Source organism: Leptidea sinapis, chromosome 17 (genome assembly GCF_905404315.1).
Source record: "Leptidea sinapis chromosome 17, ilLepSina1.1, whole genome shotgun sequence".
In the NCBI taxonomy this organism is placed as follows: Eukaryota; Metazoa; Arthropoda; class Insecta; order Lepidoptera; family Pieridae; genus Leptidea; species Leptidea sinapis.
Genome location: NC_066281.1, coordinates 14102298 through 14127623, shown reverse-complemented (window position 1 = coordinate 14127623; position 25326 = coordinate 14102298). Strand labels below are relative to the sequence as shown.

The window sequence follows — 25326 nt, the reverse complement described above, 5'->3', positions numbered from 1 at the left end:
GCAATTGTCACTGCACGCTTCTTCAACCACTATGTCATGTTTCAGATCTGAAGGAGCTATCGAACGCTGGCTGGAACGTGGAGTCTGAAAATAAAACAATCGACGATGGACACACGACAGTGAAGTCAGTGCATGCTAACATCGAAGGTCACTACGACGTGGACGGTGGAAAAGGGCAGTTTGCAGCTGATGATCATCATAAAAATGCTTTTACGGAATACGACGACGGCAACACGAGCATTCGAAGAAACGAGGACTTCTCTAAAACTTCAGCCCACGAGCAAGTCTCGCAACAAACTGATGATGGTCGACACTTTTCAACCAAAACTAGTTCATCATCATCCACAGCCAAACTTGAACAAGTTTCCTCAACACATGATAATGTGTCATACGCGAATAACCAGCAGAGAGAGACACGTGGTGACTATGAAGATGACATATCAACGAGAAGAATGACTAATACAAATAGCACTGAACAGATAATAAAAAGTAATATCGAAGATGGTGAACTTATTTCAAGAAAAGTTGACTATCCGAACGAAAATACTAAAATAATCGTTGAGACTAGATGTCTTCCTGATGGTACAAAAGTCACTAGCACTCGTCGAGAGTTTCATTCTCCGGTTATTCAGAAAAGTAGATCTGAAATCCATTCACAACAAGTTTTGAATGAAACCGAGTCAACATATTCAACCACTAATAAAAAAAGTGATGAGTATCTTCAGTCACAATTTAGCCGAAATTCCAATGATCATGAACAAAATATAGTCGACTCTCAAAAGTCCAAGGATGTTATCGATTTTGGAAATAACAATATTTCTGAGGCATTAAGAAATGAAGATTTCACAAACACATTCAGACAACAGAGTGAGCACGTCTACGATCACAAAATTAGCAAAATTGATAAACATCGCCGCCATCAAGATGAAAATCAATCAACATACCAAAGTACTGAGGAGCAAAGTTTTGCCTTAGATTCCCATAGACATGTACCCATAGAAGTCAAACAGCATAATTTAAATACTACTGATGAACGGATTCACAATGTTTGCCAGACTAAGAATATTCAAGAAATTGTGGAGAAGAAATCGACCGATAACTACCAAACAACATATCAGAGTGACTATACCCAACGTAAAATAAGCGAAGACTTTAGTCCTTCTCACCAAGCGTGGGCAAGCACATTACGTTCTGATATTCAAACAAACCACAGCATGAGGTCACCCTCACCAGGAAAACGAACAATGCAATCCAGTAATTCTTCAATTCGGAGTAGCGTGAGTCCTGAAAAAAATTATAGAAATACTTCAAGTCGTTGTGGCAGCCCCAGAAAATTTGACAGAACTTCTCCAACTCTCAATTATTCTAATAGACATTCAAGTACACATTCAACATATTCAATGACTGAGACCAATTCAAATAAAACAACAACACGAGATACCCAAAACGCAAAATTTCCAACTCGACAAACGTACAGCCCTGAACGAAAACCAAAGTACGACATAAAAAAAAGAGCTAGCATCAGTCCAGAAAAAAAAACTACTTCTCCTCAAACATCAAGTACTAGCCCTGATAAAAACAATAAATCTAATAACTTTGATGAAAAACAGTTACGAAAAAGTCCTAGCCCTGACAAATTACCTCGCAAAGTCATCGACAAGGACAATATTACCCAACAATTTACAATGTATAAAAAGGAAGATAATTATTTATTACAAGATACCCAAGATAGGACTATGAAAAGTTCTCAAGAACAGGCTGGATATATGAAACATACAGCGGCAAGTTCACCAGACGCTATTCGCCCGCATACAACTACTGGACAACTAAACGTTAATCGTAGTACCTCTCAGAGTCCACAACGTAACAGCCCTACTCATGATAGTTCTGAAGAAACACGTCGATTAGATAAAAATGAACAAAGTGTCTCAAAGTCAACTGGTTTGTCAATTAATGTAAATAAAAAAACAGAAGAAATGAATAGGAAGTCAGAAAACAGAAGGAGCCCCAGCAATGACAATTCGCCATACAAAGACCATATAGCACCTATAAAAGGAAATGAAAAAAATACTTTAAATTCTGATTTAGTTAATCCAGACCGGAAACCGTCAAGGGAGTCCACTTCCACAAATAATAGTAATTTTTTGGATAGAAATTCAAATAATAACTTGACGTCGGAAACTGATGATATAAACATTCAAAGTACCGTTACGAAGAGGCCAACTTTAAGTCCAGATAAGTCAGCCAAAACAGACTTACCTCGAAAACCATCTTTGAAAACCGCTAATAGAAATGACATTACTGCTCCAAAATCAATGGGAACAGAATCTAAAATTATATTTGAAAGATCAGTGAGAAAATCATCACCACAAATAAATCGGTCATCTCAAGAATTAAAAGATATTGATTTCATTACAACAGAAAAAACTACCGAAGAGATAAATAGAAAAATAGAGAAGGATCGCAACCGCAAGCTCATCACTCCTTCAACCAGCCCTACTAGAACTCAAAAGACCATTGAAAGTACTTCTTCTACTGGCCAAAGTTCGCCAACAACTACTGCCAGCGGATTTGTTTATTTTAGTTCCACGGCGATGAATACATCTAAAGTTACTGAGTTGGGTGATAGAAATTTAGATTATCATAATGAAGATATGAAACCCTTAGTCTCCAGGTCCTCTTCACCTAGTAAAATCTCTTGCAAATCTCCATCTCCCGAAAAGAAGATAATTAAAGAAAACCTTCCCCGTAAAAGTTCATTGAAGAAACCTTCGCTAGATAAAAATCAGCTAGTAACACCCAGTGAAAAGCCTCCTACAAGCTTTCTAGCCTCCCCAGAAAAAGAAGAAAAGCAGTCAGAAGACATAGATAATATTATTACAAATAAAGCCACTCCAGTAAAGAAAAAACCTCCCTTAGAACGACGTGAAACATATGACGAAAGGTGTAGAAAGATACTTGGAATGATGGATGAGAAATTCTCGGAATCTTCAAATAAAGAATCGAAAAACACAACTTCAAATGGAAGTTCACCTAGTATTTCACCTTGTGAGAGTCCTGTAAGTGATGAAATAAAAGATTTTAACCATGTAAAAGAATTGGACGATAAAATAGAAAATGTTAAGCAATACGTGCGTGCTACATCTCGAGAAACATCTCCTTGCAAGTATCATGATAAAGAAAAAGAGAATTTCGATCTACAAGATACCTCTAAGTTAAATAATAATTCTCCATCACACCACCAAGGTGATATTCCAAAAGAGACTGTTTCACTGCTGGAAAGGGAAGCAAAGAAGCTAACTGAAAATGTTCAGTACTGCGAACAAAATTCAAAGTCATTAGAACAAACTATTTCAAGAACGGCATCAAATAGCCCTGAACGGAAAATTGCTGAGAGAAAACCATCAAAAAACTCACCGAGCCCTGAGAAAATACGAGAGTGTAGGACTTCTAGACAAAATTCTTCAAGCCCAGAACGCAAATTCACGCAGCAAACACATGAAAAAACAGATGTCTTAACAGAAATATCTACTCAATTAGTGAAACATTTTGATGGTGAAATCAAAAGTACTGAACAGGACTCTAGCAAATGTTCATCACCCATAAAACATTCTAAGAAACATTCAATAGCATCAGCTTTTACGGATTTAACACAAAAACCGAAAACAACAATGTCGACACCATCTAGCCCAAGCCGCCAATTTGTAGAAAAGAAAACTGAAAAAACTAATGCGATCTCTTCTGAAATTTTGAATGAATTTGATCACCAAACTACTGATCATATTAATACTATTATCTCGTCAAAAACACCTACAAAAAATATAGATAGTCCTAAACGTGCAGCACAACAAAGTAGCAATAGCAACATTGTAGTTAGATCATCCTCAAGTAGCCCAGATCGTAAAATAAATGGAAAAATTAAAAATATAGAAATTGACAACAAGAAAGAAATCTCATCTCAAGTAATAAGACATAATAAAGAGGTAAATAGTACTAAGCATAATGTTAACACGTCCTCCATCAAATATTCCGAAGAAACATACACAACACTGCACAACCCTAAATGTACACCGGATAAAAACGACGTTAGATTGACCTCAACTAGCCCAGATCGTGAACTTAACGAAAAGGAAACTGATAAGAGTGAATATTCAAATATACCATCGGATGTGGACTCTAAGAAACCTTTGGTTAGCCCTGCGCGAATTTCTGAACCAGCTAGCCTGGAACGCAAATCTAAAAACCAAACTACAATAAAGACGACAGATGATACAAAAGTAGCGTATCCATCGTATGAAAGTGTTGAAAAAACTAAAAAAAGCAAAGGCTTTTCGCCTTCCAAAGAGATTAGCCCAGATCGCATCGTCACTAAAAATAAAAAATTTTCGACGAATGAAGTAATTCAATTTGATTCAATTACTAAAAACGTCAAAGAATGTGATGTACGACGTTCTAAAAAGTCCCATGTTGATATTAAGTCCCAAAATTCCGAATTTATTATATCTGAAAGAGAACAACAAGTACTTGACAGGGTTCAATCTTCATTACGGAGAATATCACCTGATCGTAAAGACTATCAATCTAAAACTTCTGATATACTGAAGATGAATATTGACGAGGTGACTAAAAATATAATTGAAGATGTGACCAATGAAATTGATACAATAGAGGCTACTAATGAAGATGAAACAGATTATAAAGTAAATGTGACAGACAAGGCTAAAAATTTAAGTAATACGGCAAATAACCCTTCATCAAGAAATACTTCACCAAACAAACGAACAACGACTGCTTCCAAATTGGTTAAACCAAATACTGATGTGAACAAGCCCAAAAGCTTTTCCCCTAGAAAACCAAATTCACCTACAGAGACGAAAAAACCCAGTTCTCCGACACGAAGACCACAGTCACCACAAGTACATAAAGTAACAAATAACAAGAGTAGGGATGATGTTGATGATCAAAAACCTAAAGCAATATCGACTAACGTTAAAATTGATAAAAGTATTTCAAATGATATGAAAAAAAGTTCTTTCACTTCCGTAAAGCAGCAAAACATTTCCAAAACTTCTACAACCAAGTTTGTCAACAAACTTAATAACGAAAATGAAACAAAGCGGATAGGTATACAAAAAGGAAATATTAGTAATATCAAAAAGAAGGAACTGGATTTAAAGATAACCCGTACTTCAAGTGATATATCGATTAAATCTATTCCTAAAAAAATAGTTTCACCCCAAAGAATCAAGTCGAAGCCGGAAATAAGAATAACAAAGCAGATAACAAAAACTCAAAAGACTCAAAAGGAATACTCAAAGTTACCAGTTAGTAAACCGAAATCGGCTACTGCTTTGAATACACCCGCAGATGATGATGACATCATAATTGACGTTCAGCTTGCTAAATCTTCTAGAGAAAGTTCTCCAGATCGTATTTGTCCTACGCCTGTTGGATTTTCAGATGACGTTGGTACACCACGTTTACCTGATGAAGTTAATGAGCCTGATGAGGAATTCAACAGACGGTCACATCACGTTATACATGAAACTGAATCTATAACTGATAATATTGTAGAAATTTGTGAAAATGAGGAAACATTCAATCAGCGTAATGTTGATGATCAAAATAAACTGAGCATTACAAATAGTCATCTTCATGTCAACAAAAAACACCCAAAATATAATGAGAATTCTAAAGAAGTGAGCACTCAGTTGAAAGATACTGATAACCAATTACACCTTGAAATTGATACCAAAATTTTGAAATCTGATGAATGTCTTCTATCTGTGTCTGAAAAAGTAAATAAGTTTGCTAAAGGGCCTGCACATTCAAAAGATAAGAGCCCTTGTCGCCAAATAACTGAAGAATATGATAATAATACAACATTTCAGGACGACTACACAAAATTGAGTGTAAATGATAAAGCTCATCTATTTATCGAGACCGCTGAAAACTCGAAAGTATCGAAGCAAAAACCAATACAACGTCCAAAAAGACCTGATCTAAGTGATGTGGATGAATCACTAAAAAGTGATGATTGCCTTTTGAGCGTATCTGATAAGGTAACGAAATTTGTTAAAACAGCAGAACAAGTACTATCCGATACATATGTTATTGAAGAAAAAGAAAAGAAAATAAGGGAACAACATGATAAGATAATGAAGCAAATTATTGACTGTACAGATGATAGCATAAATACAATAGGTGTCAAAGAATTTGTAGAACTGAAGGATAATGAACAATGTTTGCTTGAAGAAAATTGTGATGATAAATTAAATAAGACTAAAGGAGTTTTTAAACCAGTTAACAAAGCTAAGCCTCTTACTTCGAATGACAAGAAAGGCCCCGTAAAATTAACAACTTTGCGGAGTTGTGAGGCCGTAAAAAAGGCTAAAGCTTTGTTTGAGAACATTGCATCCACAACAACATCTACGTCACATAAAGAAACTAGTAATAGCAAAAATATGAAACTGGCAGACATAAGTGTTACTCAAAAACGATTACAAGAAAATGTCACATATGTAATATCTCAAGATTTGGACTGTACAAATAAAAAAGATGCGACCAATCTTCTTCCTTCGTTACCTAAAAGAGAAAGAACTAAAACCCCGGATTTGAGAGAAAAATCACCGCTATTGCGCTCAAAAACACCAACTAATGAAGAAAATATGCCTATATCCAGAACAGCCTTACCTATTACTAGGGAAAAGTCTCCTTTACCAAAAATTTCTGCCACGAATCCCAGGCATACGTTTGTTGGGGAGGCGTCACCGCTAAATCAGACAGGATCTCCTGTACCTATCGCTCCACCGTCTAAGGCTTCACCAATTTCAATTAAAACAGTATTGTCTCGTTACCCAGAAGGCGACGGATCAAATTCAACTGTAGTGGGCAGTGATAGGATTTCAAAAACTGAAAAGCCAAATGATAACATACCTGGATACCAACGCCCAACTAAAACAAGTCAAATGAAAGAGGAAGCGCGGGTCATTGAGGACATTGAAGTAAGCACCCGACGAGGCAGTGGCAAGTTCGGAGTTGACCTTCGCAGGACAAGCGTTGATAGGTCGAGTGTCAGCAGTGAACGCCGTCCTAGTGGAGACCACCATCAGCCGTGCATTGAAGATATCTATGACGTAGAACTTCTTGAGCAAATGGTAATTGTTTATCATTTTTATAGGAACCGCAGCTACTTGCAAGTAATAACACATTATTTCAATAGTAGTAGAGTACATTAAAATGAAATCAGCGGCTTAGCCAAGTTATAATCGTGATCATAGTTATTTACTTGTTATCATTGGTAACCTGTTACTATTTGCTACATTTTACAGTTTGATCGTTTTGTCCTCTTAACATACTGTAAAAGCTAATTAGTTGCCATACAGTTTCTTAGTTTCCTAAAGCGCTAACTATTACAGATTCCTGGTCCAATTAATATATTAATCAGGTCAGTTCTGCCCTTATCTTTGATTTGTTGTCCTATTAGGAAAAGTGTGTTATGAATATTTATTTAATACAAAAATTCTTTTTAGTTGGAAAAGGTGGTAGGCTATGAGCAAAGACGTCGTATAAGAGCACAAATTAGAATTGCCAAGAAGAACATAGAAAATGAATCGATATCAGTAAAAACTTCGATGTCAATGAAACAAACATCAAATAAAACCACTAAAACGAGATCTCCAGACCGTCGAAACCTCAACAAATCTCCACAGAGAATGCCAAACAAAACATTGTCAACTGATCAGCAGCATAAGCCTCCTCAAAAAATAACCTGTGCCCCAGATAGCAGTGATCTACAGCCGCAAAGTGCTACCACGTCAAATATTCAGGAACCTAAGGAAGAAACTAAACCTCTAGTTAATGGACACTCTATAGAACCTGTAAAAATAAATGAAACTGAAATGGTAACTCAGGACTCTGAAAAACCATTAAAATCAGTGCCTGCTTGTAAAGTAACTCGACCATTAAGCCCTAATAAAAAGTCAAGGCCATTATCACCCAGTAAGACAGCCACGATGAAATTAAAATCCAACCGTTTCAGCGAATATGCCACAGCTTACATGAAAAAAGTTGGCTTAAATGAAAGTGACATCAAGGCTGAAACCAAAGTAAAAAAAGCGCCTGTTGTATCAGAAGCTAAAACAAAACATATTGAAATTAGCCACACTGCAGAACAACGGGTGTCTGGAACATCAACTAAAATTGTCACTGAGCGAACATCGTCTAAAGACATCATCGAAGTAATTCAAATAAACAATAAACGGACACCTTCGCCGGAAAAGCACAAAATAAATATTAACCATTTAACAAAGTCAGGCGGCCATAAGGTTCAACAAAATAATACTGAGCCCATTCGACGAAGCCCTGATAGGAAATCTCTAAGTCCTCATCGCGCAAATATTGTATCGGTGAAAACGCAGGAACACAGATATCCAAGTACTAATCGTGACACTAGTCCGGAGAACTCTAAATTATTAATAAAAGAAACCGAAATTAAAACAGTACAAGACAGTCAAAAGAAAATGCCGCATAAACCAGGCAGTGAGGAGACACCCTCGTGGATAACGAGCAGAAACTTGAAGAAGGTCACCTCGGAAACCCGATCTTTTAGTAGCAAAAAGATTGAAACAGAGAAACCTATGTATCGGGCAAAGAGCCCATCGAAAACTATCTCCAAACCAATCGATGTTATAACATCCAGCTATGGACCTGGACCGTTAGATGCGGACGGAAAACCGCTGTTTGGAATAAAAGCTCTCAGGAAAGGAAGCACTAACTACCAAGGTAGGTCGATACAAGGTATGCGATGATTCATTAGAACCGACCAGTGAGTTTGTGCAGCTCAATTTTACATTTTTAAGCAGCTAAGTAGAAGCATTTATTAAGTATTATTTCGTTTATGACTTCGTGTCTCCTTGTCAACTCAGCTCTATATCAGAGATATTTTAACCTTTGATATTGTTACCAATTAAAACAATTGCTTACGGTAATTTTCCTGCACTAAGTTGTTACTTCAGTAGTCATGTTGATAACATTAAGGAAGTTTAATAGAACGACGAAACTAAAGTCATATCTCTGACTCAAAAAGAAGCCATTCGACCGCATCGACGGCATCGACAGTACCGAATGTAATTTTGTTAATCAAGTAGTTGTAAACGTTAAAATAATATCATCATCGTCGCTCGAATGACGTCCACTGCTGGACCAGGCCTCCCCTAATGATCTCAACGAAGATCAGTCCTGCGCTGCCCTCATCCAATGTATTCCGGCGATCTTGACCAGATCTTCGGTCCATTTTGTGGGGGCCTACCAACACTGCGATTTCCGGTACGTGGTCCCGGTCTAAATAAGATATCATCTGAAAATTTATTGAAGTAGGCGTTACTTTGCGGAAATCTATAATTATCCAAACGATTTGAGTTTTCTTTAGTGTAAATTCCACCAATATTTGTCTTTAAACAATTCGACACATGTTTCGCCTCCACACGAGGCATCCTCAGGACGTGTTGTCTCGCCAAAATCTGGCACGAGACTCAAAATATCGTCTCTTAATTAATATATTATTATGAATAGTATAGAAAATGTCAAGAGTCCTTTTACTTCAGCCACAAGACGTCCACTGTTAGACACAAGCCTCCCCCAAATACTTGCCATTAAATTTTTTTTCACTATGGAAAAAAAACTTAAGAATTTAATTTTAATTTAAGAATTGATATTAATTAATAACAAGTGTTGAACCATTTTTATAACTGAGAAGAAAAAGGAGACTTAAATTGATACTATTTTTAGATGCATTTTTAATGTTGCATTTTGAAGCTAAAAGCATAATGATTCAAAACATCATACATAGGTACATATTGGGGTTAAATATTATCGCAAATAGTCACCTATATAACCTCCTTACGGGAATACGTCGAATTCTCAATAACCCTGTGTAAGCTGTACGGTAGACTGGAACGAGTGTCGCAAGTTTGAACATAAAAGAACGGGTTTGTTTCGTCGTATGCTTGCACAATGTATTGACGTTCAGTTTGGTCCGCCAGTGAAAGGCACGGTCGTCCGCCAAGAGTTCCACTCGCACAACGGAGGGCCACCCGAGGGCACGGTTTCCGTCACCGCGTACTCCACGGAGCCCGAGGACCTGGAGCGTCTGCTGCGGCAGCAGGGAGAGAGACCCTCGCGGCTGCACGGCCTGGCTGCCATCACCACCACCAAGAGATTCGGCGGCGACAGCGGCGCTACGCTTTCTGATGTTCAAACCGTAAGTTAACGCCTCACGCTTTCTTCTGCGCAAAGCCTCGTATAATGTATATTGTGTGATACATTTTATCTACACCCATGCTTTAAATCCTCTATTAAAGGTTCTAAAACAGATTGCCAACATTAATTAATAATAATTACACCCAATGTAAAATAACCATTACATCATTACATCAAACGAGTGTTGTAATGAAATTCAGTACAATATTATATAATCAAATTCAAATTCAAATTCAAATATTTTTATTCAAAATAGGATTCAAAATCACTTATTGAACGTCAAAATCTACCACCCATTCAAAAGAGACTGCCTCAGACCTGAGAAGAATGGGCGCAAGAAACTCAGCGGGCTTTTTTTTTTAATATAAAATATGGATTACAATGTAATATCGTACAATAAACATTTATAATTAAAGAGCCTGAGGGTGTTCGCTTTATTCCCAGTCCGTGGTGTCATTAAGAAAATCGTTTATGCTATAATAACCTTCCACACAAACGTTTTTTAATAATTCTTTTAAATTTCGTAACACATTTGCTTTGTACATTTTCTGGGATCATATTGTAGAAGCATATACATCGCCCAACAAAAGACTTACTAACTCGACCCAACCGAGTAGTAGGCATAACAAGTTTATGTTTGTTCGTCGTGTTAACATTATGAATGTCACAGTTTCTAGAAAATTCCTCAATGTGCTTATGAACATACAAAACATTATCAAAAATGTATTGAGAAGCAACAGTCAAAATGTTTATTTCTTTAAATTTTTCTATTTATGATTCTTTAGGACCTAGGTTATAAATCGCGCGAATAGCCCTCTTCTGCAGCACAAAGATAGTATTAATATCGGCCGCACTGCCCGATAACAATATACCATAGGACATAATACTATGAAAATAACTAAAGTATACTAATCTCGCCGTATCTATGTCAGTTAACCGTCTAATTTTCTTAACCGCATATGCTGCAGAACTAAGCCTATTCGCCAATCCTTCAATATGGGGCCCCCCCACTGCAATTTGGAATCAAGAGTAATGCCAAGAAATATATCAGATTCCACTGGTTTTACCACCTCTCCATTTAATAAAATATTCGCATCTACATTTTTGACATTTTGCGCGGTAAATTTAATATATTTGATTTTATGATTATTTAACAATAAGTTATTGGCGCTAAACCAGTCAGATGTCAGATAGAGCATTGTTTACTTCGTCATACAAAACTTGGCTTCGTTTCACTTTGAATATAAGTGAAGTGTCATCCGCAAACAATACCACCTTGTGTTTTTTTTTCTACAAGGTTAGGTAGATCATTTATATAAATTAGGAAGAGGAAGGGTCCAAGAATAGACCCTTGTGGTACCCCCATACCGAGAGGAGTCCCAGGAGATCTCCTGCCATTCACCTCGACCCTCTGTATCCTATTATTTAAATATGAGATCAGAAGATCGAGTGCAGATCCTCTTATACCATAGTGGCATAGCTTCCTGACCAGTTTAGAATCCGTTTTCATAACACTCCTTTGGATGATGTTATGGTTACTAGGACTGGCTTTTTTAATGTTAGCAGTAAGCTAACTGTTTCAGAATCTTTTAAAGAGGATTCATATTATGGGTGTAGATAAAGTCTTGTATGCAACTGTTGTTTTGTAAATAGCTATGAAAACACTCATGTGATACTATTATAAACCCACATTCGTGTTTTAATCACACAACAGTTGCATAAATAACTATTATGTCATTAATATTACCTGTGTTATACTGACAATCTGAGAATGATCTTTGTTACTTTTCAATACTCAACAGTCGAGTACAAGAACGATATCTGGTACATTTGATGCCTAAATTATTAAGAAATCCGAAAGCAGGCGCGAATCTATATATATATATATACTAGCTGACCCGACAGACGTTGTTCTGTATATAATAAATGAAATAATGTTTTTTTTTTATGAATTTGTCAATAATATATCATAAAATCAAGAATTGCTTCGTAAAAATGCACGCTGTTGTTACAAAATTATTTCACAGCATAACTGTCAAACCATTGCGTCAATAAATTTGACGGGGTACGCATCAAAGGATAAACAAATTTGTTGTTTTTACTTAATTCCGAGCATTTTCCTATTTATTCACCTTTTAAACCTTCCCTGTACTTCCACAAATATTTCAAGACCAAAGTTAGCCAAATCGGTCCAGCCGTTCTCGAGTTTTAGCGAGACTAACGAACAGCAATTCATTTTTATATATATAGATTGAGCCGTGTGACAGCAGAATGTCAGAACTATTAATTTGTGCCAAAACTCATTTATGAAAATAAGGGAGGAGACGAGCAGGACTTCAGCTGATGGTAATTGATACGCATTACCCATTACAATGTAGTGCCGCTCAGGATTCTTGAAAAACCCAAAAATTCTGAGCGGCACTACAATTTCGCTCGTCACCTTGAGACGTAAGATGTTAAGTCTCAGTTGCCCAGTAATTTCACTAGCTACGGCGCCCTTCAGACCGAAAGACATTACTGCTTCACGGCAGAAATAGGCGCCGTTATGGTACCCATAATCTAGCCGGCTTCCTGTGCAAAGGAGCCTCCCACTGGTTAAATGTTATGGCATATCGTTGAATATGTCATGATAACTCGGCTGTGTCGGAAGTATGAACTTAACATATTAATTGTTGGAATCCGCGAGGTTGTCGCCACTTGTGTCACTTGTGCACTTTTGAAACCTATTCTGCCGGCGACCACATTAAATTTGTAATCGCGCATCTTTTTCGTAACATTCGTTGTAATATTTATGTAACCTTTGTCCTTTCTCACCCATTGAGTGAGTAAAATGATTGGCTGTGTACTCATATTATTAGTATATTATATTACTTTGTCATAGTTTGTACGCGAATAACAAGTAATCAGCGCTCAACTAATGCGTCCTCTCCACTATCGGCGATGATCGTTACTTGTATGATCGTCTGTCATCGGCAAGTTAGTCGTTGATCATCGTTTAAGCATCCACACGATCGTCCGTGATCATTTATTGAGCGGCAGTCCTTCAAGATGGACGTGGAGCTTATAGAATTAGAGATTATAGCGATACAGTCATTACCAGTCAGTAGCAAAGGTTGCTGATGAATATACGCCGCGCCTCTCATCATCGAGTCCAGGCTGCACCTTGACCAATTACCGAAATCAAAAATAATAGTGTGAAATGTCTTAGCAACGGACAATCACGATCATATTGAGTTCTATGTCTTATATTGACATGCCGAGATGATGATGTCCGCAATGACGAAGTACCCGCTACCTCGTCATTGTGAACTACACAGCTAGTAAATAGGAAACAAAGTTTAATAAATATACTAAGTAACTGTTTCATTTACTAGTGACCCAAATTGCGATCAATACACATTGATTGAGATGTGTTGTTTGTTGTTTTAGAGACAGGAACGCGCCGCCATAGAACAGTTCACTCACTCGGACGCCCGCGCGACTGGTGACACAATGCACCACACCAGGCTGAGCTCCTCAGCGGCGGAGCACGCCGACATCGACGAACACAATACGAGAAACACCATGTGCGAGACAAACGAGAGCATAGAAAGGAGAATCGAAACGCACAGCGAAAATAAACAGATGCAAACGAGCGAGAAAAAGATGCAGAGAGTTGACGGAGAGCGCGAGGACAAAAGGACAACAGTTAGACAAATTTCTGTGAAATCTCTCACTGAGAAATTCATAAAGAGTGCAAGTAAGTCGAAATCAAATACTTTTTGTCATATAGGGCTTATATACGACATACAACAGATGGCCGTTGGGGCAGTAACGTCCTCGAATGGCGACCACGTACCGGAAGACGCAGTGTTGGTAGGCCCCCCACAAGATGGACCGACGATCTGGTCAAGATCGCTGGAATACATTGGATGAGGGCAGCGCAGGACCGATCATCGTGTAAATCTGTGGGGGAGGCCTTTGTCCAGCAGAGGACGTCTTCCGGTTGATGATGATGACATGGCTTACCCTAATCTGGACTAGTAACTAGTAGAGAACAGTTTTTGATTATTGAACAAAGGTGCAATAAAACACAATGAATTGTTTGTTCAAATTAAACATGTATTGACAAGATGTCTTCAAAGGTGACAAGGGAACGTTTTGTTGTGTAATAGGAGGACAAACGAGCATGTTGGTCACCTAATGGTAAGTGATCATCGCTGCTCCTATCAATCTATTTATCCTCAATTTGGTTTAAAGAATCAGGTCCATACATCGAATCGAATACTCCCCGTGATCAATACCGCAGATGACACAGAATAAAATAACACCTATAAGTCAAGCCTTACACAGAGTACTGGATCTTTGAGCATTCGAGCTGCTCTACGTTGCAAGCGGTCAAATTGTTCGAGCTGACACTGTGGTGTACCTGAGCCTCATGGATCCATAGAGTGTAGGCCGGCTTAAAATATTGTTTCGCCCTATTTATAGACTCCTTTCTTAGAAGCCAAATTGACATGGCCTACCAGATGATCGCAGACTTTACAATCAATTGAAACTTCGAGACCCAGTTATATGTATATAAAGTGAGATATTAAGAGTGTTAGATTTCAACGCTCGGCGTTTCAATTACTGATAAAAACTTACCAAATGTTTCGAACGATGTGTACATGCGCTTGTTGCCATGTCAGTAATTTTTTTAATATCAGGTTATACCCCTACTGTTATTTAAATTGTAAACTGTTCATATTATTTGATTTAGATACGATTCTATTCTACTTGTTATCTCATTGAATTTGTACGCTTCAATCGTAACTACAACTCTTCTTTATATCTTTTATTATGGATGACATACGTTCTACTACGTCAAACTTAGATGAAACGAATTTATTTAACTCTTTCTCCTGTGAGCCGGAAGACTGTAATTTATATTTTGAAACATCAATAAACAGTTTAAAAATAATTACACAAAATATAAGAAGTATAGGTCGTAATATATCTGAATTTTTATGTTTATTAGCTAGAATCAAGATCCCACCGGACATTATAATACTAACGGAATGTTGGCTCTCCTCCAATCCCAACTTACCTCAAATTGATAACTACTCAATGACATGTTCTAATATCTATTATAATCAAAATGACGGTATTGTTTTATATGTGAAACAAGACTTAATAACAAACAGTTTTGAACCTACTTTCAATGAGGCCAACTGCCATCATATCCATATACAGACCACCAGCTTTCCGTCATATTGATGTATTTATAAAGTCTTTAAATAACTTGTTAGAATCCCTAAGTAAAAGTAAAAACATTGTGTTAATAGGAGATGTAAATATTGATATTAAACATAATATATACAGATCCCAATTCACAAAAATATCTCAATCTTACTTCCGCGCATGGACTGCTTCCAGCCCATACCATAGCTACTAGACTTCAAAACTGTCTCGATCATGTCTTAGTAAAAACCACCCTCACTTGTACAACCCTGGTTTTAAAAAATAGTTTGACAGATCATTATAGCGTAATGTTGTCTATCGATCTAAGGAGGCGCATTGACCAAAACACATCAAAACCTAAAATTACTAAAATTGATTACCATGGTATCTCATCGGACCTGAAACAAGTCGACCTTGTGCCAGTCCTGACTTCAAATGACCCCAACGAGTCTACTTCTATCCTAGTAAAGATGCTTACAAAAATTATTGATAAACATTCTTGGACGGTAACTTTGCCACGTAGAAAGAGGCCTTTAAAACCATTGATGACCCCTGGCCTATTACGTTGCTTGAGACCGAGGAACAAAATGCACGCTAAGCTGAAAACGGATACTCTAATTGAAATTCTTAGCGTGACTTATCGATGATACAGAAATTTCTGTACAGGATTGCTCCGTAAATTAAAAACCCAATACGAAAAGTCAGAACTTGAAATGGCGAGTAAAACAAGTGTAAAAAAGACTTGGGATGTTATAAAATTGATCACAAACTTTAAATCCAAATCAAACACTAGTCATGAATTATTAGCCAATAACCCTACACCACTAACCGCAGTTGATTCTATGAATGATTACTTTGCGAATATAGGAAAAAACATGGCAAATTCAATAAATCATTCAATTTACCCAACATGTCCTCGATCAGTAACGTTGCCTTCTCCTCCTTCATCGTTTGGCCTTTTGGAAACTGACATTAGCGAAGTTACAATATTAATAAACTCTCTCAAAAATACTTGTTCGGTTGGGTGGGACAATATTAATTCCAAAATAATAAAAGAGAATAAAGAGATCTTAGCTGGCCCGCTAGTCCATATTTTCAACCTATCTATTGCAAAATCGAAATTTCCAAACGTATTTAAGAAATCAGTTATAACACCAATCTATAAAAGTGGGGAAAAGACAGTTATCCAAAATTATCGACCTATTGCTATACTTCTTACCCTTCCTAAGATACTTGAAAGAATCCTTAATAATAGACTCGTAAATTACTTAGAAAAAAATCATATTATATCTAATAATCAGTTCGAATTTAGGAAAACTCGATCTACTGCTGACGCAGTCTTTGAGCTAACAAACACTATTGCAGGGAAGTTGGACGCAGGGTAGATATGTCTTACAATTTTTTTAGATATTGCCAAAGCATTCGACACGGTTTCAATTGAGATTCTAGTAAAAAAGCTCGACCAGTTAGGTGTACGAGGCCACCAGTTAGACTTATTTGAGGATTATTTAAAGGGGAGATCTCAGTATTTGCGTATTGATAATATCACAAGTAGCCCTCGCGATGCTATCTACGGCGTCCCTCAAGGAAGTATAATCGGTCCAACTCTCTTTTTAGTTTACATCAACCAGTTATGTAAGATGTCACTACACAACGGCCGCATAATTACATTCGCCGACGATACTGCTTGCATATTCTGGGGAGAGAGTTGGGACGAAGCCTTTGTAAATGCTCAAATTGGTTTTGATAAAATTTCTAACTGGCTTCAAGCCAATCTCCTTAGCTTAAATACCGATAAAACGAACTATATGGCTTTCTCAATTAAAAAAAACTTCCAACCTTCAGTAGATGGTTTTAATATCATAGCTCATTCTTGTTCCTGTACTGCGCTGTCCACTTCATCTTCATGTAATTGTCCAATTATCAACAGAACTACAACAGTAAAATATTTAGGTGTCATCTTAGATAATAATTTAACTTTTGAACCACATATTCTTCTTTTAACTACGCGAATTCGTAAACTGATAGCCTTATTTAAAAATATTCATCATTCTGCAGATCCTAAACTAATGAAGATTATTTACCATGCCTTGTGCGAATCTCTAGTTTCTTACTGTATTGACACGTGGGGAGGTGCTGCAAAAAGTCAATTGATAACAGAAGTCACTACATACACACACACACACACACCTTCACATAACCATCATCTACACTAACACCAATTACTTTCTGAATCTAATTAAGTTTTGTTTATCTAATTTAAACTACGCGAATTCGTTAACTGATAGCCTTATTTAAAAATATTCATCATTCTGCAGATCCTAAACTAATGAAGATTATTTACCATGCCTTGTGCGAATCTCTAGTTTCTTACTGTATTGACACGTGGGGAGGTGCTGCAAAAAGTCAATTGATAACAGAAGTCACTACATACACACACACACACACACCTTCACATAACCATCATCTACACTAACACCAATTACTTTCTGAATCTAATTAAGTTTTGTTTATCTAATTTAGTTTCGTTATAATATATTTATTTTTTGTATATTCGCTCCATCATTTTAACCATGTGCTTTGGGGGCCCGGTGACTTGTAGCACAGGTATTTTGTTACCTATTTCAAGCGCCGGTCTCTCACAATTATATTAATGTATCAATAAAGATTTTAATAAAATGTGTATTGTAAGTTTTATTGTGAGGGAAAATAAATATATTTTGATTTGATTTGATTTCATTCATAGTAAATTTAAAGAACGTATTGAAATTTTGAGCCCTTCTGTTGAACGTATATGGGTACTATTTGGAATAGTCTGTGCAGAGTTTGAGCGCGCTAGTTAAGCATATACCTATAGAACCCCGGAACGTTTTTAACTTACGAAGAAGAATCTAGATATAGATGACACCGCTATTTTAAGGAATAAAGTAAGATGGCACACTCTAATGGGGCCCTCATATAGGCAACTTATCGAGTAGACTTAGTTCTGCTGCATACGCAGTAAATATTTTGTACCTTAACAGACTGCAAGATGGGTGTATTATAATTACTTTCATAGCATTAGGTCTCATGCTATATGCTAAACGCTTTTACAACAAGATCCCAGAAAATGTTCAAAACAAAAGTATCGCGTTATTCAAAAAAATTTTTAATAAACGTTTGTGTGGTAAAGGTTACTATAACACAAATAACTTTCTTAATGATACCACAGATTGGGAGTGGAGCGACCGCCCTCAGGCTAGTAAATAATGAGTTTAATTGTACAATATTACATTGTAAACATATTTTTTGATAAAAAAAGCCCGCTGAGTTTGTTGCCCATTCTTCTCAGGCCTGAGGCATTCATTTTTCAATGGGTGGTAGGTTTTTTGATTTTCAATAAGTGGTCACATCCTATTTTGGATAAAAATATTTGAATTTGAAAAATTTACATTATTATGGGTTGGTAATTGATTCTATTACTGTGCTGCAGAAAAGAGCTGTTCAGGTTATATATAATATGGCAATAAGAGTCGCGTATATCTAAATTTATAGATATAATAAATGCGACTATACCTGGCTTGCCGGTGGGAGGTTGCTTAGCACACGATGCCACGGCCGGCTAGGGGGTTGATCAGTAATGTGAAGCATTGCTGTTTCGATGTGAAGGTCGCCGTAGCTGGTGAAATTACTGGGCAAATGAGACTTAACATCTTATGGCTCAAAGTAACGAGCGGAATTGCTGTACCGTTCAGAATATTGATTTCAATCAAGAATTCTAGGCGGCACAGCATTGTAACGGTCAGGACGTCTCACATGCCACCAAATCCACTCTCGGCACTTCATCTCATAAAATGGAATGGTGCTCTTTTAATTTCATGGATTGAGGCGACACACACAGGGTCATTTATGACTTAAACGAGTAAATTGTGTTTGATTGGATTTGAATTTGATTTATTTACGTTTTTGATTACTTAAGACCGTTTTAACTTCTTTCCTTATTTTTAAAGCAGTCCATTGTACTTTTATGTTTGGGCAACTCTTGGCACCTATTAATATGGACCTATTTTAGATGATGTCCTATTTATTTGTACGTAAGCATAAATTTCCCAGATATTGTGACGTCTATAATACCAGAACCAAATAAGTACTCGCTGTGCCTACTGGCGAGTTAGTATGTGTTGTTAACAAGGACGTAGTACTAAGTCATGTTTCTACAACAGTATCTTATAAAATATACAAAATAAATTTGTTTAGAAGTTTAAAAGATTTGATAAAAACCGTTTGTGTTCCTAAGCTTACTCTGACTACTGCAGTTTAAAAATCATTAAAAAATTCTCAAAATTAGTTCCATTAATATTATTATTGATGTGGATTCACTTCCACCGCTTCGAAAATTTGTTTTATTTCTGGAATCAATATTAATATTTTTATACTATTGAAAAAAATAACAAAACGAAAAACTACTTGAGTCCATGGACTTTGAACCCATTTTGTTAAATTATTTATAACAGCCATAGCAGTCACTTCGTTCCCGTTTGGCTCTTCAGGGTCACGAGTGTTCGATGTGTCATAATTTTTTTACTATCTACATTTCTCTGGCACGTTGAACAACGAATCTTCGAGAAACTCAAAACATTTTGTTGCGATAATTGAAATTGCGTGTGTTGGTTATAGGGGGTTTACTGGGTCGATATTCGCCGTGCGACTAGTCGCTTCACAAATTGCCTCACCAAGCCGCATCGCTAGCACATACACAGGTTACTAAAATCGCATGCGGCTCGGTTATTTTCGACGAAAACACTCGTACATGCGGTGGGCGATCACCTGCAACTGATTGTTTTACACGGTCGATTTAAATTTTTATCTACACCCATGCTTTAAATCCTCTATTAAAGATTCTGAAACAGTTAGCTTATTGCCAACATTAAAACACCCAATGTTCTAATAACCATTACATCATCATCATTTATAATTTTAACTTTACTATGCCGTGTTAATTAACAATAAGAAATAAGTTTAATGCTGTAGTTAGTATTGTATTTATTATTGTTAGTATTATCTTTGCACGAGAGCTGCTGCCGACAAACTACTTACGTAGTTTGGCAGACTGTACTCATGAAATTTGTAAAGGCTACTGCAATAAATGAAAGAAAAAAAAAATCCAAAAGAGTGTTGTAATGTTGTACTGAATTTCATTACAACACTCCTATGTTTTTTTTATACCTTCATGCGTAAAAAGTTTCAACAGACAGCCACATTCTTATTGCTCGATGCGTGGTATCTGTATGAATTTCAAAAAAAGAACATTTTCGTTTACGCGCGTTCCACACTACCAGAACGTCGCGCGCCGTAAAAAAAAAGTAGGTTATTCGAATCCCCGCCATTTTTCTTCGATATTTTTATTGTTTTATTTACAAAAAATGAGCGATTCATTTTAAACGCTGCAAAAGAACATTATATTCGAGTGAATTTTAATTATTGCACTATACTACATGTAAATTACTACTAAATAAATAATTGTTTCATTAATACTTAGTTTATTTATATATATATATATATATAATCAGTAATGAATGATATTAGGTTACTACTAGGACTGGTGTTTTAATGTTAGCAGTAAGCTAAATGTTCCAGAATCTTTTAGAGGATTCATATTCTGGGTGTAGATAAAGTCTTGTATGCAACTGTTGATAATTAGGTATTAAAACTCTCATGTGATACTACCGTGAAGCAGTAATGTGTAAGCATTATTGTGTTTTGGTCCGAAGGGCGCCGTAGCTAGTTAAATTACTGTGCTATTGAGTCTGTCTCAAGTTGACGATCGCAATTGTAGTGCCGCTGCGAATTTTTGGGTTTTTCAAGAATCCTGAGCGGCACTGCATTGTAATGGGCAGGGCATATCAAATACCATCAGCTGAACGTCCTGCTCGTCTCGTCCCTTACTGTATTTGAAAAAGTGTACTTTTTTATGGAATAGAAGGACAAACGAGCGTACGGGTCACCTGTTGTTAAGTGATCACCGCCGCCCACAATCTCTTGCAACACCAGAGGAATCACAGGAGCGTTGCCGGCCTTTAAGGAAGGTGTACGCGCTTTTTTTGAAGGTACCCATGTCGTATCGTCCCGGAAACACCGCACAAGGAAGTTCAATCCACAGCTTGGTTTTGTACTTATTTTGTTTTTAAGGCTCTTTATATATGAGTCCTCATATAAGATTCTCCCAATAATGCCAACACTCTTTCATGTGCAAAGTCAACCAGTAACCCCTTTTGCGATCGCGTTCCACCAGAGCTTAAAAGAAGTAAACTTAACTGTTCTGACAGACTGGCTCTGCTTTCTCGAATGATAAATATTCATGTTAGCATTTGGCACATTTTGCGATTTCATTTGCTGTGTATGAAGACACACAAAAAGTGAACGAAAGTAAAAGTGATGACTGAAACAGCCTCGTAATAATGACAAGCGCAACGCGACCAACTAAGCTACGGTTATATCGCAGTCATAATATAATCGTATTACTAATATTATAGTCTTTCCTTTTCAAATAAATATAAACCTAATATCAAAGACCATTATTACTGTAATCGTTTTTACTTTAGTATAGTTTAGTCAGTACATTTATGAAAATTTTATATACGTTCACAAAAATCGTCACCTTTTTGCTCTTAATGCTGATTTTCATTATTATAACACTAGAAATAAGGGATTGCTTGTAACTAATTCTAGTAGGCTTGATAAGATACCTAATAGCTTTAAGGGTAAATGTATACACTTTTATTATAAAAGTCCCAGCCACTGTTCTGTTATCTTTAAATAAATTTAAATGTGTTATTAAAAAACGGTTCTGTCGTTAATTCTACTACTCCACAGCTGAATATCTAAGTGACCCGACAGCCTGGGACTAGATTATGATTATTTTATAGCAATAGCAATAACAATATTGTATATTTAATTAAAAAGAGCGCAAAAAAAGAATGCTGGGAGAGTTTCTTGCGTCGCTTTTTCTCTCTCAAAGCGCCATTTGTTTCCGAAGCGGAAGAAGCGGCGCAAGAAACTCTCTAAATACATTTTGTACAGAACAGATTTTGTGTGTAACAATTATATGTATATATAGTTTAAGGCCTAAGCCAGCCAACAGTGATAACATATTATATCAAAAAAATACAAACATCTAAAGGTAGAATAAATTGAAGTTGGCCGACTTTTGAAGACCTGACCAGTCCTGATACCTGGAACCATAACAGAAGAAATTTTGTTGGACAGTTTAGTTGTGCGTCTGGGGAAGTAAGAGTTTGTGGTATGTATGTAGTGGGAATCCAGAGTCTTTTATAATAAAGTGATTTACTACTACTAGATTTACCCTTAAAGCTATTATGTATCTTATGAAGTATACTAGAATTAGTTACAAGCAATCCCTTTATAGACGTATATTAAATTTTCACAAATGTACTGACAATGAACAGTCATAATATTTATTTCTTTAAATTTTTCTTTGAGACACTGTCTATAACCAAGCTGATATATATCACGAAAAGCTCACTTTTGCAGAGCAAACACTATATCAATGTCAGCAGCATGACCCCACAATAAAATACCGTACGTCATGATGCTGTGAAAATAACTGAAGTACACGAATCGCAATAATAATGATCGATGTAAATAATGTTAGCAGGCGAGTCGGGGAAGGCTGAGCGCAGTGCGTACCCGAAGGCCGGCCTCATCCTGCGGAGCACCGTGCCTGATGCTGCTGCCAGCACCCCCGCCTGCAGCGGCCCAGGTAATAACTGCATACCCTTCCGTACTCGGCAAGTGCCCCCGCGCCGCGGTATGCAATAAACCGGCGCGATTTTGGCGCAGCGGCCTGTCAATGCGTATTATATTAAGGCTGGGGAGCAAGCCACGGCCTTGAGCAATCGAGCGAAGCTAGCTTACCTCTCTCGCACAAGATCGCCGTTGTTCTCATTCATAATTAGAAGCATTTTTAATTTTTTACAAACATAATACAATTTTCTTTACAAAAATAACAAAACTATGTCATGTTAAATAGTATTAGTAAACAATGAATGATTAACAGCCATGTTAATCATTCATTGTTAAACAATAACGACAACAACAACGTACCCCTAACTTTTACCAACTGTAAAAGTTAGGGGTACGTTGGTGATTTTTTTTTGCAATGTCTGTTAAGGATAGAAATGTGAAGAGAAAATTGAATTTTCTTCTCATTCTCTGTAGATAGGTAACTGTTTTCTGTAAAACTAAAAGCTTGAGCCGTTAAGAAATGGTTTCAATTATGCGCTATTTTCGCGATTTCTTAAGATAGCCTTAAGTAGTTTGCTAATAATTAGGATGATATGAGAGAAAATATTGAAACCAGCTATAAGACCATGCAAATAAACTATCTTATACACAAAATAAGGGTCAGAACTTGATGAGGGCGAGTGTGCCATACGGCACTTTCGATTTTGGAAGGATACCCGGTGTCCCTCGCCGAGCGAGATGCCCTGTACTTTCCCCGGGGCATAAAAAGAATAGGGGAGTCCCAGGCTCATGGGTAACGTAAGAGGCGACTATGGGCTTTTTAGAAGTGGGAGAGTCACGCTGCCGTCTTTTGACGTCAGCACAATCGGGCCAGACTCGTCCGGGTTAATTACCACACTCGCACAGAATACTGGCGTGAAGTAGCAGCCTAATGCCGCTATGTTTCGCATGGGTTAGTATCGAGGACCGGACCCCCCCCCCCCCCTTCCCCAACAAAGATTATGAAAGCGGTCCTTAAAGAGACGAGTAGCCCAGGAGGGTACCGGCTCTACCAGAGTCGGAGAATCTTTCCCCGAGCACTCTAGCTCGGGCTGCCTTTCGTATTCTGGAGAGAGCACAGAACCGCGCATGACCAAGGACAACAACAAACGAGGCAGTAACACCACGGCACTCCGCTCCACCCTCAACGTGGACTTTTGCGATATCAGGGAATTCACTCCAACTTAAACGCCGTCCACCACCACCTTGAGATGGCGAAGCCGGCCTTGTGTTTCCTTACGGAGACGCAGATATCTCGACCTAGCGATACGTCATATTAAACGTACCCCGGGTACAAAATTGAGCATAATTTTTTGCCTCATGCCGGGGTATGTGTATATGTTAGGGAGGATATCTGCTGTCGCCGTCTCGGCAATTTTGAGGGTAGGGACCTGTCCACTCTCTGGCTCCGCGAAGATTTAGGGGACCACGTCCGCATCTATGCGTGTGTCTACAGGTTCCATAGTGGTAACGCAGAAACCTATCATCTCATGGGCTGCGTTTAAGCGCCAATTAACGACATGCTTGCACAAATCCCCTCCGCTGAAATCGTAGTCTTGGATGATTTCAACGGGCACAATGCCCAATGGCTTGGATCACGTACCACAGACGCAGGGCGATCTGTGCATAATTTTGCATTGGCGTGTGGTCTGTCCCAATTGGTTGAGTCGCCAACGCGGCTCCCGGTTGTGGATAGCCACATGCCGTCCTTATTAGATCTTCTGCTGACTACACATCCCGATGGTTACCAGGTCTTTGTCGACGCCCCTCTCGGAACGTCCGACCATTGCCTGGTAAGTGCCAGGAGTGTAGTGCCTATCCGCCGCCCACGTCGCAGACCACCAGCGACCCGCCGCGTTTGGCACTACAAGTCAGCAGATTGGGATAGGATGCGTTCCTTTTTTGCATCCTACCCTTGGGGCAGGGTTTGTTCCCCTTTGGATGATCCTAGTGCCTGCGCCGTTGCAGTAGCCGATGTGATACTACAGGGCATGGATATTTTTATACCAAGCTCTGTAGTACCGATCGGTGGCATATCACAGCCCTGGTTCGATACGCCAGTTAAAGCAGCATCTGACTGCA

General features: G+C 37.7%; 1 protein-coding gene across 6 annotated transcripts in view; it reads left to right on the top strand.

The window, feature by feature from the left end:
• The window catches only part of LOC126968879 (smoothelin-like protein 1), a 106432-nt gene that overhangs the window by 50655 nt on the left and 30451 nt on the right, over window positions 1-25326 (top strand). For 5 of the 6 annotated variants that reach the window (XM_050814005.1, XM_050814004.1, XM_050814000.1 and 2 more), the window contains 5 exons: window positions 46-7157; window positions 7533-8784; window positions 10044-10261; window positions 13690-13999; window positions 23114-23221. In XM_050814005.1, coding sequence (XP_050669962.1) covers window positions 46-7157; window positions 7533-8784; window positions 10044-10261; window positions 13690-13999; window positions 23114-23221 — 9000 coding nt within the window. The remainder of the gene's footprint in view (window positions 1-45; window positions 7158-7532; window positions 8785-10043; window positions 10262-13689; window positions 14000-23113; window positions 23222-25326) is intronic. The other variant, XM_050814003.1, reaches the window with a different exon arrangement.